The following is a 15,184-nucleotide window of genomic DNA, read 5'->3' as shown; positions in this document are numbered from 1 at the left end:
GTCCATATTGCTGCGGGGGGTCTGGGGTGCAGGCGAGGACCTGTGTCAGCTGACAGACTCCCAGGCGACGCTCCTGGGTCCAAGCACCCCATCTGAGGAGCCTCTGCCCTGCAGCGTGGCTGGGGGCAGAGGGGCCCGGAGGGGAGGGGTGGGGTGTCCCAGAGACGAGCTCGGGGGTCTGGAGACGGGGGCTGTGTTGTGCTGGGCTCCCAGCGCCATGGGGTCGACTCCAACCACCTCCCCCTCGGGCTGTGATGGTGCCCTCCTTTGCCTGCTCTACCGATGGGGAAACTGAGGCCTGAAGCCTTCGTAAGGCAGGAGGGAGGTGGGCGCGGCTCTAAGGGACATGGGAGGGACCCTCACTGTAGGTCCTCCTGTATGGCGACTGCATCAGCGTCCCCTGGTGGGACAATGGCCCCACCAGAGGTCCCGCTGGTGGACACTGTGTAGAGGGTGTGCGGGATCACAGAATTGTTCTTTCTGACGGTTTAACGTCCTCAGGTCTGACCAGGATGTGCGAGTGGTCTCGAGCCCTGGGCGCCCCGACACCCCCACCTGAGGGCAGCTCCGGCGGCTCAGATCTGGTGCCCCATGTCCGGGAGCCCCCACCCACCCAGAGGGCCTGGGCCATGCTGCCAACAGCCCAGCATCGAGGCCGCAGAAACTTCTGGAAACCCACCTGCACGGCCCCACGAGCCCTCGGGAGGGGGCAGCGTCGGGCCTGCCAGGCGTCTAACCTGCGCACTCTCGTTGCCTCCACAGGGCAATCAGGACGCCACGGCTCCGCCTGAAGCGATGGCCCAGCCCTACCCCCCTGCCCAGTACCCCCCTCCGCCACAGAACGGCATCCCCGCCGAGTACGCGCCACCCCCCCCGCATCCCACGCAGGACTACTCGGGCCAGACCCCGGTTCCCCCAGAGCACGGCATGACCCTGTACACACCAGCACAGACCCACCCCGAGCAGCCGGGCTCGGAGGCCAGCACACAGCCCATCGCCGGGGCGCAGACAGTGCCGGTAAGGGGGCCCCCGCGAGCCCACGGCTTCGGGGAGGAGTGTCCCCCGGGAGGGCGGGGGGGCGGGGGTGGCCCGCAGGTGACGGGCCGGGAGGGACTCACAGCCTTGGAGCCTCCGACGGACACCTGGCTGACGCCCGGCACCGGGTGGCCAGTGACCTGTCCCTGGGGGGGGGGCAAGGGGAGTGGTGAGGCCCGGTCCCCGCGTCTGCACAGGAGGGGGCAGGGCGGTGGCAGAGGAGGCGCAGGGCCCCTGGCGAGTCTCGGGTGGCAGGCGCGGAGATCACTTCTAACCACTCGTCACTACCTGCTTGGCCGCCCTCCAGAGAGCCTCCCCATGGGGCTGTGATGCGGCTCCAAGGAGAAAGTGCTGAGCCGCCCGCTTCTCGGGCTCCCGGCGGCGGAGGAGCGTGGCCGGGGGTGGCCGGGCTGGGGTGGGCGTCCCACGCGGGCAGCCCCTGGGAGCCAGACAGAACCCAGCCCGCGCCGCTCCTTCCCTGGCCCCGGCCCCAGTCGCCTTCTCCACGCGCCGCCCCTCCCCGGCTGTGGGGCTTTGGGTTCAGCCGCTGTCCGTCCTGCTGGCTGCCCCCCACCCCCCAGCGCTGGCCGGCGGGGCCCGGGCAGGAGGCCAGCACGCCCTGTGCCGCCCAGAAGTGGCCCCACTCTGGCAGCCTCCCGGCGGGCGCTCCCCCCACCCTCGCCCTGTTGCAGCCTAGGCTCCCCGGGGTGCTGCGTGGGCCCAGATACCGCCCACCGCCCCTGTGTGGACGGCAGCGCCCAGGCTGTCTGGGGAGAGACGGGACCCTCGTCTGCAGCCCCTCCCCCCGCGTGGAGGGCTGCGGCCTGAGTCCCACCCGTGCACTCTGCACGTCCATGTCCGGTGTCTCCCGCAAACCCTCACCCGGGCTCCTGCGGTGGGAAAGGCGAGGCCTGAGGGTCATAGAACCAGGAGCCAAACGGTACCTCTGGGGGCCGCTCTGCTTGGGCTTCTGATTCCTCAAGTCCCCCCGCCCCGACTGGGTGCGCTCAGACCAGAGCCAGAGGGGGCCCATCGTGGGGAGTCCCAGCTGGGGGACAGACTCCTTCTGACGGGCTCTGCATATGGGGTGCATCTGGCCAGACCACCCATGATGGGACCACGAGGCATAGAAATTCGCCCCAGAAGCGAACGCGGGAGATAAGGTGGTCAGACCGGCAGGTGCCGCGGAGCTGGGGGCCCGATCGCGGACACCTTCAGCACAGAAACCAGCCAGGAGGCCTCCTTGACACCTGGTCCCCAGAGGCCACCAAACCGGGAAGAGCATGGGGTCATGTCATCTTCACCCAGAGGACAGTTGGGGGAACGCCCTGTGCGCCGCGCACTGAACAGCATCGGGGGCACAGGGGAGAAGTGACCGGCCCTGCCTTGAGGCGGCCACCAGTTCCCGGTGCCAGTCGAGGACATGAAAGTCATGGCCCCCATCCTGTGACCCCGGAGGGGTCAGAAACGATTCATCCCAACTGAGCAGCGAACATCTCACTTCTCTGGCCACGGGACTCCCCAGGAGGGTCCCTGGGCCCGAGGGCGTAATGGGCACCCTGACCTTCCAGTTTCCGGCCCTGGTGTCTACGGGTCCCGCGAGAGGGGCAGGGTCTGTAGATCTGCCATCCGGGTTACGGAGGAGCGACCGTTCCTGGCCGTGCCTGGGCCCCGATGAGCCCTGCGGGTGAGGTCGCCGGAGGGACAGAGGACCTGCCGCTGGACGGCACGTGCGCTCAGAGCCTGAAGTACTTGTGCGGAACTTCCCACCTCGGGAGGAGCTGGAGGGGGCGGGGGGCACCCCATCCTGCTCTGAGATCCCAGGAGCCACCGTCCTCCCAGAGGAGCTGCCCCGCGCTCGCAGCTAAAGCCTGAAGGGCCCCGTCCTTGTGTGGAGGCTCCTCAGCTCACCGAAGCCTCCTCTCGCCGCACCCCCCGCCCCCAGGCAGCCTGGGGTTCAGATGCAGAGGTACAGGGCAGCGGGGGCCGTGGACTGCGCCTTCTGCCCAGACCTGGTCTCTCCCGCGCGTGGATTCCGTTTGTCACCGCGGCATGGGGTGCCAAGCCTATGGGGCTGCTGACGGATCGGGGTGCACCCCACTGCTCTGCAGGGACCCCAGGGATACGGCTGGGGGCCACCTCCTCAGGGTGCTCATTCACTCAAGGGCACGAGGGACCCCTGCAGGTGTCCCTGAATCCTGGGACCGCCCGGGGGGGACTGTCACTCACAAACTACCCCCCACCCTCCCCATCTTCCTCTGCAGTGACCCTCACAGGGCCTGTCCTGGGGGCCCCTGCCCTCCCCAGCTGGCAGGTGCCACAACACCAGGAGCTGTGGCCAGAGTGCCAGGTGCCAAGGCAGATGTGTCCTGCCCACCCCAGACCCCCCCCCGCCACCTCCCCGGGTGAGACCCAGCTGTGTGCAGCCACCACGCCCCGGGCAGCTGCCAGCCGACGGTGCCCCCCCCACCCCGGGCAGCTCAGTGCCACAGCTGTGTGGCCGGCAGGGCGCTCTTAGAGTATGCTGTCCTCCAGAGTCTCTGCCCAAGGAGGGGGCTGCCCGTTAGGACAAAGATGACGTCTCGGACAGACAGCTGGAGGCTAAGGTGGGAGGGCCCCTCCCAGCCCCCCCCCCCACAGGGCCGAGAGCCTCCTTACATGAGCGCCCAGGAGCCCCCGGGCGGCAGGGCTGAGGGGCGGCAGGGAAACACTTGGCGTGGCTTCCTCTCGTGTCGCCTCAGCAAGCCTCGGTGATGGGCTCCATGCAGGGACGAGGCTGTCCTGGCCTGATGCCCGAGCCCCCCGCCCCCCGCCCGGGCCCACCGGCCCCTGCCCAGGGCTCTCGTGGCCTCCCCCTGTGCCGACTGAGTTTGGGGAGGCCCAGGTGCAGGGGCTGCGGGCCCCTCTGATTGTGGGGGGCCGGGGGTGAGTAGGGTCTGATGGCTAAGGTGACATGCATCTTAGGATTTCAGTCACCCAACCTGTCCGTCTGCCTCTGTCTGGAGCTGTGTGGGGGTGGCCGAGGGGGCTTCTTCCTTGCTTGAGTCCTGGCCCCACTCGAGACTCATCGCACCAGACCCCCAACACCCCATTCCCCTTCCTTGCCCTCAGCTGGCTCCCCTTCAAGGCCTCTGGGTGGGGTGTTGTGAGGGGGGCTGGACCGTGGAGACTGACAGTGGGTGTGGGGCAGCCTGGGCGGGCCCCAGACGCCTTGCCTGGGTAGCACCCTCCTGTGGCCCCCCCAGGCCCGGGGCCCCCCGCCACTCTGGGTGCAGCTGGCCGAGCTGACCCCTGCTCCCTGCCGGTCCGCAGCCAGCATTACGTGCCCCTCTCCGGCGGAAGTCCCAAATTCACCTGTATCCAGGAGCCATGGGGGGCTCGGGTGTGTGACCGAGGGCCCTGGGCCCACCCTGACTGCCGCACGGGAAGAGCCAGACTTTGTTGTAACCAGAGGGCAGGGGAGTCAGCGGATGTGCGGCGGGTTGTGCTTCGATTTCGGGGCAAGGACGAGCCTCTGGAGGTCCGCGCAGAAGAGCAGGACCACGCGAGGAGGACGCGGAGCAGGCTGGGCCGTTGGGCATTGGCAGCTGCCCGGCCGAGCCGGAGGAGCCCCCAGGTGTCCCTGAGGCTCCCGAAGGCAGCTGCCCGGTGTTGCCCCCACAGACCTGCCACCCTCCCACCTGCACCCGCCGGCGGCTCCGCCACGGAGGCTGCAGCAGCCTGGCTCCTGGGCTGCTTGGTGACGTCCAGCCCCAGCCTTGGACACACGTCCCTCGGCAGCCGGACAGAAGGGCTCCGGGCGCACACACTCGTCAGAACTGGGCCCACCGCTCATGGGATGGCCACCCCGCTGACACGGGTCACGCACGTCCCCAGGAGAACAAGAGGACGGTGGCTTCCGACCACACTTGGGATCGCGCACCTTTGCTGCCTCTTAACACAGGAGCGCAGACCCGACTGTGAGGGACTCTGAGCAGGTGCTCCAGCTCACCGCCCGGCGTGTCCTCGCCGCTGTCGGCAGCCCAGGAGCTGGGGACAACCGCCCCCCTCCCCTGTGGCACCTGCTGCCCCGGAGCCTGGTCAGAGGCCCCCGGGCCGAGCTCAGTGGTAGGGGAGCGGCCCCTCCTCCCAGAGACGACGAACGGGTTGGCCACTGAGGGCTGCCACTCAGGAGTCCACAGACGGGCCACAGCTCGCAGCGACCTGGGCAGCCTGTGCCCCTTGGGCTCCGTTTCCCCTGCCCGGAGGAGGCCTCGGGCCCAGTGGCCTCACCCTGCCCGCCGGCCCTAACTCCGGGACGCCCGTTGCACCTGTCAGCGCGCCTCTGCTGGACCCAGGGAAATGCCCCGGAAAGCGGCTTCAGCAAACGGACGGTTCTTGGAGACCCCTGGGAGGGGTCTCCGGGCGGCTCTCCGGTGCCGGCCCGTCACTGCCGGTCAGCGGCCTGTGCCCTCAGGCCACGTGGGAGGCCACGGCCACCAGCACTTCCGCTTGTACAAACCTCAGCGTGGGCCTCGGGGGACCCTCCCGCCTCCACTCTCTCCAGACACGTCAGAAAAGCTCAGGGTGGGCCGCACTGGAGTGAGGGCACCCCTCATGCCTCCAGCCACGGTCCCAAGAGAGAACCCTGAGCGAAGAGCGGGGATTGAGGCAGGAGAGCGAGGAGCAGCGAAAGGCACGTTCACGGCCTGTCGTCCCCATCAGGAGGGCGTCCCCCACCCGGAGGAGCCACAGGGGTGGGTGCCAGGCCGCCTGCGCACCCAGCGTGTTGGTCACCGGTGGAGGGCGGCTCCCGGACACTCCCGCTGCGACCCGCCAGTGAGCCGGGCCGGGATAACCCTCGGGGATGGTGGTGCACAGGGCCGGGGTGTCACCGTGGTCTTAGCTGAGAGGCCACCTTGGTCACCAGGCCCACGTTCACAGAGCACCCGCCGCGTGCCTTCGGCGCTGAGGCTCAGCAGGGACAGAACGGGTGCCCCCAGAGGAGCCTCGCAGGCTTGTCACCTCAGCGCCCATCCTGGCCTCATCCTCGCAGGGGGCCGTGGGTCAGGGGTCCTCACCTCATCTTCGTTTCCTGCGCCCCAAGTCTGCCGGAACCCCTCCGCTCCCCAACGTTGGGGCCCCAGATGAGGAAGGGCACTGGCCGGCTGCACCTGGCCACCCCGTGCCCTGGAAGAGTCACCCCGCGGGTGCTGAGCGGCAGGGGGCCTCCCATGAGAATCCGTCTCCGGGACCCAGCCCCGGGAGGGGGAGGCCCAGGGAGTCGGGGGGTCTGGCCGTCAGGTGCTCCCCTCCCCGCGGGATGGGAGCCCAGAGGGGCACCTCACAGCCCGGCCTCTCCCCGCAGCAGACAGACGAGGCGGCACAGACAGACAGCCAGCCGCTCCACCCCTCCGACCCCACAGAGAAGCAGCAGCCCAAGCGGCTACACGTCTCCAACATCCCCTTCCGGTTCAGGGACCCCGACCTGCGGCAAATGTTCGGGGTGAGTGTGTGCGGCCCCTCCATCCCGGCTCCCACCCGCCCACCCCTAACCCCAAGCCCCCACACACATCCCACTGCCTGCTGGGGCCAGCCCTGCGCTGCCGGAGGCCTGCGGGGTGGGAGGGAGGAGGGAGGGCCCAAGGCCTGGGAGGAGCCGGGGCTGCTTAGGGCCCTGCGGGGCTGAGGCCAGGGCCCCCTGGGTTACTACCCTGCAGCCCCTTGCCCGCTGCCAGCACTGTGCCCGCCCCACCCCACCCCTGCCACAGCTGGGCAGGCTCTGGCCCCTGACGCACTGTGCAGAGGGCAGGTGCCCTGAGGATGGCCGTGGGGTGCAGCCAGCACCCATATCTTGCCCCAGATACCCACCCCCATTCTTGGAAGCCCCATTGCATTTGGGGCGTTGACACAGCGAGGTGCTGATGGCATCTGGAATCATCAGGATCCGGCTCCTCTTGGCTGCTGCCAACCTCTGAGCCTGGGGCCTGCCCTTAAAGCAGCTGCCTTACAGAGCTCACCTGACCTCACCCCGTCCCCGCTCGGGCATCAGCTCACCCCGTCCCCGCACCAGGGTGTCAGCTCGCCCCGTCCCACCCCGTCCCTGCACCAGGCCCCTGTCAGAGTTGGGACTGCATTGCTATCTTGTTCCACATCGCATCACGGCTCCACCAGCTCGTGGTTGTGGGGTGCAGGGGACACCAGTTCCACACACTGGAGCCCTTGGGGCAGGTCCCTTGGGACCGCGTTCCGGGAATTTGGTGTCACAGGTTCACGGTCTCAGAGCCAGGGCTGCCCTTGGGACCCTGGGCCAGTGACGGGGCAGGAGGGACCAGCCGCAGCACCTGCGCCTGCCTGGCCAGTGTGTCCTTGTTGGGTACAGGGCTTGGGGTCAATGCTGCCCCGCACCCCACACGGCCCAGCCCCAACAGCACAGGCTGCTTGCAGTACGGGGTCCCTCGATGGCCCCTCGTCTCTTCCAGGGGCTCCTGCCCCCCTCGTTTGGGAAGGGCCTACCCAGAGCCCTCTACCCTTCAGTGTGAGTTAGAGGTGGCTGTCTGCGACCTGGGGCAGAGCCCAGGCAGGGAGAGGAGAGGGACTCTGGGGAGGCTGCCCTTCCCCATCACCAGTGCCTGCATGGGGCCCTTGGACGGGGAAAGCCCTCGGGTCCCCCCAGCAGGCTACCCCGAGAGCCCGCCTCTTCCCTGCAGGAGGCTGGCTGGGGCAGGGCAGAGGGCCACACCTGGCGGCAGGTGAGCGTCCCCGGGGAACAGGTCGGGCAGGTCGGGGGGCGGCAGTCTTAACCCACCCTCCCCTGTCCCCCCACCCCCCCTCTGTCTCTGCAGCAATTCGGAAAAATTTTAGACGTGGAGATCATTTTTAACGAGCGGGGCTCCAAGGTGGGTGCCGCCCAGAGGCCGCCACCATTACAGCGCCGGCTGTAGGTCCCGCCAGGCTAACGTGTGAAATGTGCGTTTCCTTCCTGGAGAGCTTCGCGCCCGAGGACCCCTGAGCTACACGGGTGCTTGTACTCCCCGCACCTCCCCCTCCCCGCCCCGCCCCTGCCGTCTGTGTTGCTGCCGCAGCTGCCGCGCTTCTCTCTCTCCCGGAGCTGTCGGGACCTCTCTGTCTGCGCCCAGAGCCCTGGGCACCCCCCCGCCGGCCCGGGGCCCCCCCAGCCCGCCGCCCCTCCAGGGGGACCGCCGGCCTGCCCGCCAGCTGGACCGGAGGCTCGGGGGCGCGGCTGCAGGGTGGGCAGCGGGAGGGGGCCCGGCGAAGACCAGCCCTGCTCCCTGCCCAGGCAAGGGAAGACCCCCACCCACGCAGGCTCTGAGGGGGAGGGGGTGGGGCTGCCCCCGGAGGTCCTGAAAGCCCCCTGCCTCGCCCCCCAGGTGGCAGCAGGGTGACGGGCCTGGCCCCGGCCGGCCGAGCGAGCATCTCTCGTGGCTCTGGCCTGTCCTCTCGGAGGTGGAGGTGCCGGCGGTCAGCTGAGGCCGGGCCCGGGCCAGCAGCCAACCCCCCCCCCGGGGCCGCACCCTCCCCGGGGCATCCTGCCGTGGCACCAGGGCAGACCTCTGGGCTGCCGACCTCTCCTTCAACTCACCTGACTCAGTCCCTCTCTCTCTCTCTCTCTCTCCCTCCCTCCCCCCTCTCCCCTCCCCGCTGCCCTGTCCCCCACCCCGCGCCTCCTATGTTTTCCTTCCTCTCATCCTTTCTCTCCGTGTCTGTCCTTCTCCGCTCACAGGGTTTTGGGTTTGTAACTTTTGAAACTAGCTCAGATGCTGACCGAGCCCGGGAGAAGCTGAATGGGACGATCGTAGAGGGACGGAAAATTGAGGTGCTCAGATAAGTGTGCTGCGCAGGGCGTGCCCGTGAGAGCGGCCGCTGTCCCCAGGGCCCCCCGCCCCATCCCGCCCCGCGGCCACACCTGCGGAGGGGCCCAGGCCAGAGCCCGGCCCATCTCCTGGGCCCAGGCTTCGGGCCCGCTCCCTCTGCTTTCTGGAGGGGGGGACCCCAACTGCGGGAACCAGCCGGACCCTGGGAGGAGCCCCAAAAATCATGTGTTTGAGGCCTGGCAGCTCCAAGGACGGCAGTCAGCTCCATGTGCCCTCACGGGGCTGTTAGGTCCCCGACCCCTCCCTCCGAGGACCCCCCGCTGCCAGGAAGGGACCCGGCCCAGAGGAGCAGCAGAGACAGGAGGCCAGGGCCCCCCCTCAGCGGCCCCCTTGCCCCTTCTCTGGTGGGCGGCCCATCGCCCCTCCCCTCCCCAGTGCTGTGGCTTCAGGTGTCTGGGAGCCGGGCTCCTGGACACGCAGGACAGGGGGGCCGGGGGAGAGTCAGCAGCCAGCGCAGAGTCCAGGGGAAGGGACGTGGGAAGGCCTGGGGGGAGGGCTTCCGGAAGCGGAAGGGGTACTGGAGGCGCGACCCCGGCCAGGCTCTGAGGATGCAGCCCGAGGCCCGGGGCTCGCACTGGACGTGGCAGAGATTCCCTCCCCTCCTGCACTGGTCTCTACTTCCTTCCACAGAGGCCTCCCCCCTCCTTTCTGCACCCCAGTCGGGCCCTCCAGGGAGATAGGACCACCCCCTTGGCGCCCCCTCTTGCATGGGCCTTGTCCCCAAGGGATTCCATCAGGAACTCTGCCCATGGAGGGGTGCCCATGACAAGGAAGGCCTCAGCACCCCTCAAGGGCACAGAATGTCTTGGGGGCCGGTCTGCCAGTTGGGCTGAGAGCATTTTGGGGAGAGTCCACCAGCCAGCTTCTCCAGTGGCCTCGGGTGGCCAGAGAGACACCGGGGCCTGGTTTGTGGGAACAGCATGCGAAGGGCAAGAGCCCGCGGGCCGGGCGTGGTGCCTGAGCCAAGGGCTGGGAGCAGTGGCAGCCAAGGCTGGAGAGGGCGGGCCAGGGTGGGGGGCCAGGCTGGCGCAGAGGCTGTCCGGGCCTCCCTGCCAGCCCCCAGCCCCCAGCCCCCTCAGGGGGCACACAGGAGCAGTGCAGGACAGGACCGGGGCGGCCAGAGGCCTGCAAGGAGGCCCACGCGCCCCTCACCCTCACCTTCTCCCCCTTCTCCCTGGGCAGGTCAATAACGCCACAGCCCGCGTCATGACCAACAAGAAGACGGCGAACCCCTACAGTAACGGTAAGGGGCTCAGGACCTCGGGGAGGCTGCAGGGGCTGCCCACCCAGACACAGGCCCTGCAGGAGCCTCAGCTGCTGGAGGCCCACCTCCCTGATGCTAAGTGACCCTCACCTCCCAGGTCCACAGGGGGTGGGTTGGCCAAGGCAGGAGGAGAGCTGGGGCCGCCCACCCGGCCCACATGGCTGGCAAGATGCCTGGGCCTTCCCAAGCACCCGGGGCACCCAGAAACAGCGGCTGTGGCCGTTCCTGAGCGTTCCTTCTTTTCCAAGCAGTGAGGGAGGGCCTGGGCTGGAGGTCCTCAGTATCTAGCAGACGTGAAGATGATAAGAATAGCCCCCGACCCCCGCCTCGGTCACGGTGAGCCTTGGGGGGCACGATGTGCCTCACCTGAGTGGTCTCGGGCGTGTGCACGCCGGTCCCCAAGCGGAAGCAGCCAGTCCTCCTTGGGGACAGAACCCCAGGAGTGGGGTGGAGGGGTGCTGCGCCCGGCCATGCACACTGGTTTGAGCATCTCGGCAGCACACTGGGGCCCGTTTGAGTCTGTCCCCGTGCTTGGGATTGGCAGCCCCGCTCGCAGGATGAGTCACCCAGGGGGGCGGGGGCTGGGCTCCTCACCCCGAGTAGGGCAAAGTGACCGAGCCACCCCCCAGCCCGCCTGTCCCCATGTGATTGGCCACACATGGACTCCGGTGCCCAGCCAGCAAGGGGGCAGGACACTGGGGGACCTGCCACGTGACCCCCTAGCATGGCCTCGCACGTGTCCTCCTGGAGCAGGACAGGGGTCTGGCTGAGCCATGTTTAGATTAGTAGGGCTCCCATCCTGCTTTTCTGCTCAAATTTTTCCTAAAAATCTGGGGGCTCCTGGCTTTGCCAGCGTCCTGAGCTCACCTTGAGTGCTTGGCACGGGAAGGACGAGTGTTTAGAGATCAGGATGTGTTTGGGGGTCAGGATGATCATCGGGAGCCAGATGCCCACTTTCACCCAAGAGCCACACCCCCTGCCCTCGGGGCAGAGCCTGCGAATGTCAGGAAGCATGACGCTGACAGCGGAGTCGGTCCACGGACTACGGACATAGTCACAGGACGGGCACAGAACCAGCCCTGGTCGCACAAGAAGGAATGGCGAAGTGCTCACGGCGACAGTGTCACGGAAGCGTCCTCACTGGCCCGAGCGAGGACGGGGGCCACAGTGGGTTCCCTGTGGGTTGACGGTGAAGCGCAGCGGGCTCTGGAGGCCCGGGAGCGTGGCTCGACTCGCTTGAACCAACACTCCAGAACACTCAGAGGTTCATCGGTTGTGGGGGGAGAGGGGAGAAGTGTCCACTATGGGAACACACTCTCCAGGCCTGACACTCGTTACGGCAGAAACAAAGGAGCCACCCAGGGGGGTCTCCGGCTGCCTCCACCATCTGGGGCCCCACGCAGTGAAATGGGCTCGGCGGCGCCAGAGAGCCAGGGTGACCGATAAAGACACCCGGGACCCCAGAGTTGGCAAGTGGAAGTGTCAGGGACCATCTCAAGGGAAGTTCCGCCTCCAAGAACGGACCCAGAGGAGAAGCCACTGGATCAGAGCCCCAGGGAGGTGGACTCGGGTCACTGGCTCCAGGACTCTGCTCCGTCATGGGTTTTTACTAAGAAGACTCCATTCTTGGGATGTTTCTTGCCTCTGGGCTGGGATTTAGAGAAGATTCCAGAGTCTCAGCAGCAAATGTTCAGACAGACATGCACGCGGGTCCGGTGATGGTGGACCCGGAAGGGAAGGCAGCCCACGGTCTCATGGAAAGTGTGGAGAATGGGCCCCCAGGAGGACCCAGGTCCAGCCACCCGCCCAGCAGGGGGATGTTAGAATCTGGGCATGAGGCTCACAGGTGGAGGCCGACACTGATGGCCTGGTCTCGCCCTTCGCCCTGCTCTCCGGGGCTGTCTGGCTAGCCGGCCAGTGGGCTCAGTCCCTTTTGCACCCACTACACAGGGTCAAGAGGGGTATGGAGCTGGGTCGTCAGGGCGTACTGCAAACGTAAGAGCAGGTGCACGGAGAGGGCCAGGGCTGGGTCCGATACACCCCCCCCACCAGCCCACGATCTCTGCGCCAGTGCCTGGAGCCAGAGTGTGCTCCCAGCCAGCCCGTGTCCACCCCCGGGGGCCTCAGGTGGAAGCAGGCTTCGCTCCTGCACCTGGGTCCCTGCTGGGAGAGGAAGCCCAGCCCCGTAGCCGGGGGTCCTGAGCTGGGGGTCCTGAGCAGGGGGGGCAGGGGGGTCCTGAGCCGGCCCACCTGCAGAGGGAGAGGCGGCGCCCCTGACAGCTGGGGGCCAGGGAATGGCCTGGAATGTGGCTGTGGGCATCCGGGTCTGCCATTTCCAGCTCTGGGATGTGAGGCTGCTGCTCCTCCGAGCCTCCACTTGCTCGTCTGTAAAACCGGAGGGTGTGACTCCCATCCCATTGGGTGGGTTTAGAACAGTGTGGCACATGGGGACGTGCCCAGGAAGGGTTAGTTGTCCTATTACCTGGAGTCCTAAGGCCATTTCCTCCCCAGGGAGCCGCTCCCTGGCTGCTCTGGGGGCAGCCCGGGCAGGACTGGGCAGTGGGGAAGGGGCTCCACCCCAGACAGAGGCTTTGGGGCAGGAGGTGGGAGGAGGCTGCGGCACAAGTCCAGCCCCTCAGGGCAGCCTCGGCCCCTCCTGGCAGGCAGCCCACCCCACCAGAGTTCCTAATTCCTGCAGAGACTGCAGACTCCCAGCTGCTGGGCTGGTGCCCGGGGTTGGGCAGGCCCAGAGGCAGGCCGGGGAGGGCCCCAGTTTGAAAAGAATCCCAAAGACGCCCTGGGCAGAGGGGTCGGAGCAACCTGGTCCCCGTTATTTAGAGAGACCACAGCATGCCAAGACCTGGCTGCAGGTCTCCAGTACCCAGCCTGGCTGCGGAGGGAGGGGGTCGGGCCAGCAGGCTGCAGAGGCCCCCCCGTGGGGGGAATCCCAGGCTAGTGCGAGCAGGTCGGGGGAGGATGGGGAAGACGGTGATTGGGGCTTTTTTGCTTCTTTTCTAGGCTGGAAGCTAAATCCCGTGGTAGGCGCGGTCTATGGGCCTGAATTCTATGCAGGTACAGGCTGGAGCGTCCCGGCGGGGTGGAGGGCCAGGGACGGCCCGGCGCGGGGCTGGACAGGTGTGGGCGGGCCGGGCCGGCTGCCCTCTCACCGCCTCTCCTCTGCCCCCTTTCCCGCAGTGACGGGGTTCCCCTACCCCACCACGGGCACAGCCGTTGCCTACCGGGGCGCGCACCTACGGGGTCGGGGCCGGGCCGTGTATAACACGTTTCGGGCTGCGCCACCCCCGCCCCCCATCCCAACTTATGGAGCGTGAGTACCTGGGGAGGCACCTGGGGAGGGAGGCACCGGGAGGGAGGTGTGGAGAGCGGCCCAGGGGGTGGGGGGAGGGAGGCCTTGGGCAGCCTTTCCGGAACGGCGGGGGGTGGGGGCGCCGGGGCCACCCTGATCTTTGCGCTGCGGGTGCTCCATATTGGCACCCCAACCCCACCCTGCCATGGGAACCGAGGGTCACTGGCATTTGGGGGACACTCAGAGCCCCAGCACCTGGCTGGATGATTGCACGGGCTGGTGGCTGGCCACGCGCGCAGTGGGGGCCTGCTGAGCCCTCCCTGGTCCTTCCCGGGCCCAGTGCCCTCCGCCCCTCGGGGGACAGCTGCCTGGGCTGGGTGGGGGGAGGGTAAGCAGCATGGGCCGAGGGGCCCCTGGCTTTGTGGGAGAAAGGAGCTGACCAGCAAGGGTGTTACTCTATTGTTATACCAAAACAGGGCACTGGAGCAAACGCTTGTTAAAATGCCAGTCCCATGGGCAGGGCTGGCACCCTGCCCCCTCCCTCCTCAGCAGACACCGGAGCCGGCCTACCCCACCTCTCCAGCGTTCCCACCACTCTCTTGTCCGTTTGCTTCCAGGGTCGTGTATCAGGATGGCTTTTATGGTGCTGAGATTTATGTAAGTGCAGCCCCAGGCGGGAGCGGGGGTGGGGGGCCCGGCCTTCAGCCGAATTCCAGGGTCTTCACCTCCCCGCCCCCAGCCCCTGGCCCCCACCCATCCCGCCCTGTGCTTGGAACCAGGGTGGGGAAGGATGCCCAGGGCATTGGTCCCCAGGAACCTGGGCACAGCTGCGCCTGGGTGGTCTGTGCCCACGTCTTCTCGCATCCACAGGACGCTGGGTGACGGGGGGCGAGGGCGACTCTCCCGTATCCTTAACCACATTGGGGGCGCTGAGTGAGCCCCCATGGGCACCCCATTGATACGGAGGCCCAGAGAGAGACCAGGAGGCAGGGGCTCCAGGGCGGACTCCTTGGTGGGGTCCTGTGGCTTCTCTGGCCCTTCATGGGGCTGCCACAGAGCCGCAACTGACAACCCCCCACACACACACACACACATGCACACGCACGCACATGCACACGCACCCAGCCCAACGGGAGACCCTGCTTTCATCCTGGGCAGTTGCTCATAATTTGACAGTCCCTTTGCACCGGCGCCAAGACGCCATCTCGGTTTGCTCTTGACCCTGCCCAGGGTCCCTGATGGCCCGGAGTCACTCCTGGGTTTTCCACGTCCACTGACGTCAAAGTTGGGCTCACTGGGCTGGGGCAGGTCTTTGGGCCCTTAGCATGTGCCAAAGCCACAGACACAACCGGACGTCTATTAGGTACCTGATCCCTGCCTCACCCGACACCATGCCCCTGGGGAGTCTGCAGTCCTGAGCCCTCCATTACACCCAAAGCTGGGTGCCCCCAGGCCTGTACCGGCTAGTCCGCACCTGCCCAAGGCTGTACCCGCCCCCACTAAGCCCCTGTGCTGTCTCTCCCCGCTCTTACCCCGCAGGGGGGCTATGCAGCCTACAGATATGCTCAGCCTGCGGCGGCAGCAGCAGCCTACAGCGACAGGTATGGCTGGGACAGCAGTCGGGTGAAGACGGCAGTAGGGCAGCAGGGTCCCTGCAGGGGTGGGCTCAGGCCAGGGGGGAGCCTCCCCCTGGGGTACAGGGTC

General features: G+C 67.7%; 1 protein-coding gene across 2 annotated transcripts in view; it reads left to right on the top strand.

The window, feature by feature from the left end:
- Positions 1-15,184, top strand: part of RBFOX3 (RNA binding fox-1 homolog 3) — a 405,543-nt gene that overhangs the window by 385,172 nt on the left and 5,187 nt on the right. Inside the window, exons 5-13 of one of the 2 annotated variants that reach the window (XM_055320027.1) lie at positions 763-1,017; positions 6,383-6,520; positions 7,860-7,913; positions 8,759-8,851; positions 10,092-10,152; positions 13,192-13,245; positions 13,369-13,501; positions 13,957-14,137; positions 15,020-15,081. In XM_055320027.1, the coding sequence (XP_055176002.1) occupies positions 796-1,017; positions 6,383-6,520; positions 7,860-7,913; positions 8,759-8,851; positions 10,092-10,152; positions 13,192-13,245; positions 13,369-13,501; positions 13,957-14,137; positions 15,020-15,081 (998 nt within the window). In that variant the 5' untranslated portion in view covers positions 763-795. The remainder of the gene's footprint in view (positions 1-762; positions 1,018-6,382; positions 6,521-7,859; positions 7,914-8,758; positions 8,852-10,091; positions 10,153-13,191; positions 13,246-13,368; positions 13,502-13,956; positions 14,138-15,019; positions 15,082-15,184) is intronic. The other variant, XM_055320031.1, reaches the window with a different exon arrangement.

This window comes from Nyctereutes procyonoides, unplaced genomic scaffold, assembly GCF_905146905.1.
Source record: "Nyctereutes procyonoides isolate TBG_1078 unplaced genomic scaffold, NYPRO_anot_genome, whole genome shotgun sequence".
Taxonomy (NCBI): Eukaryota; Metazoa; Chordata; class Mammalia; order Carnivora; family Canidae; genus Nyctereutes; species Nyctereutes procyonoides.
Note: the sequence above shows the minus strand (reverse complement) of the source record. Positions and strands in the feature narration are given on the sequence as shown.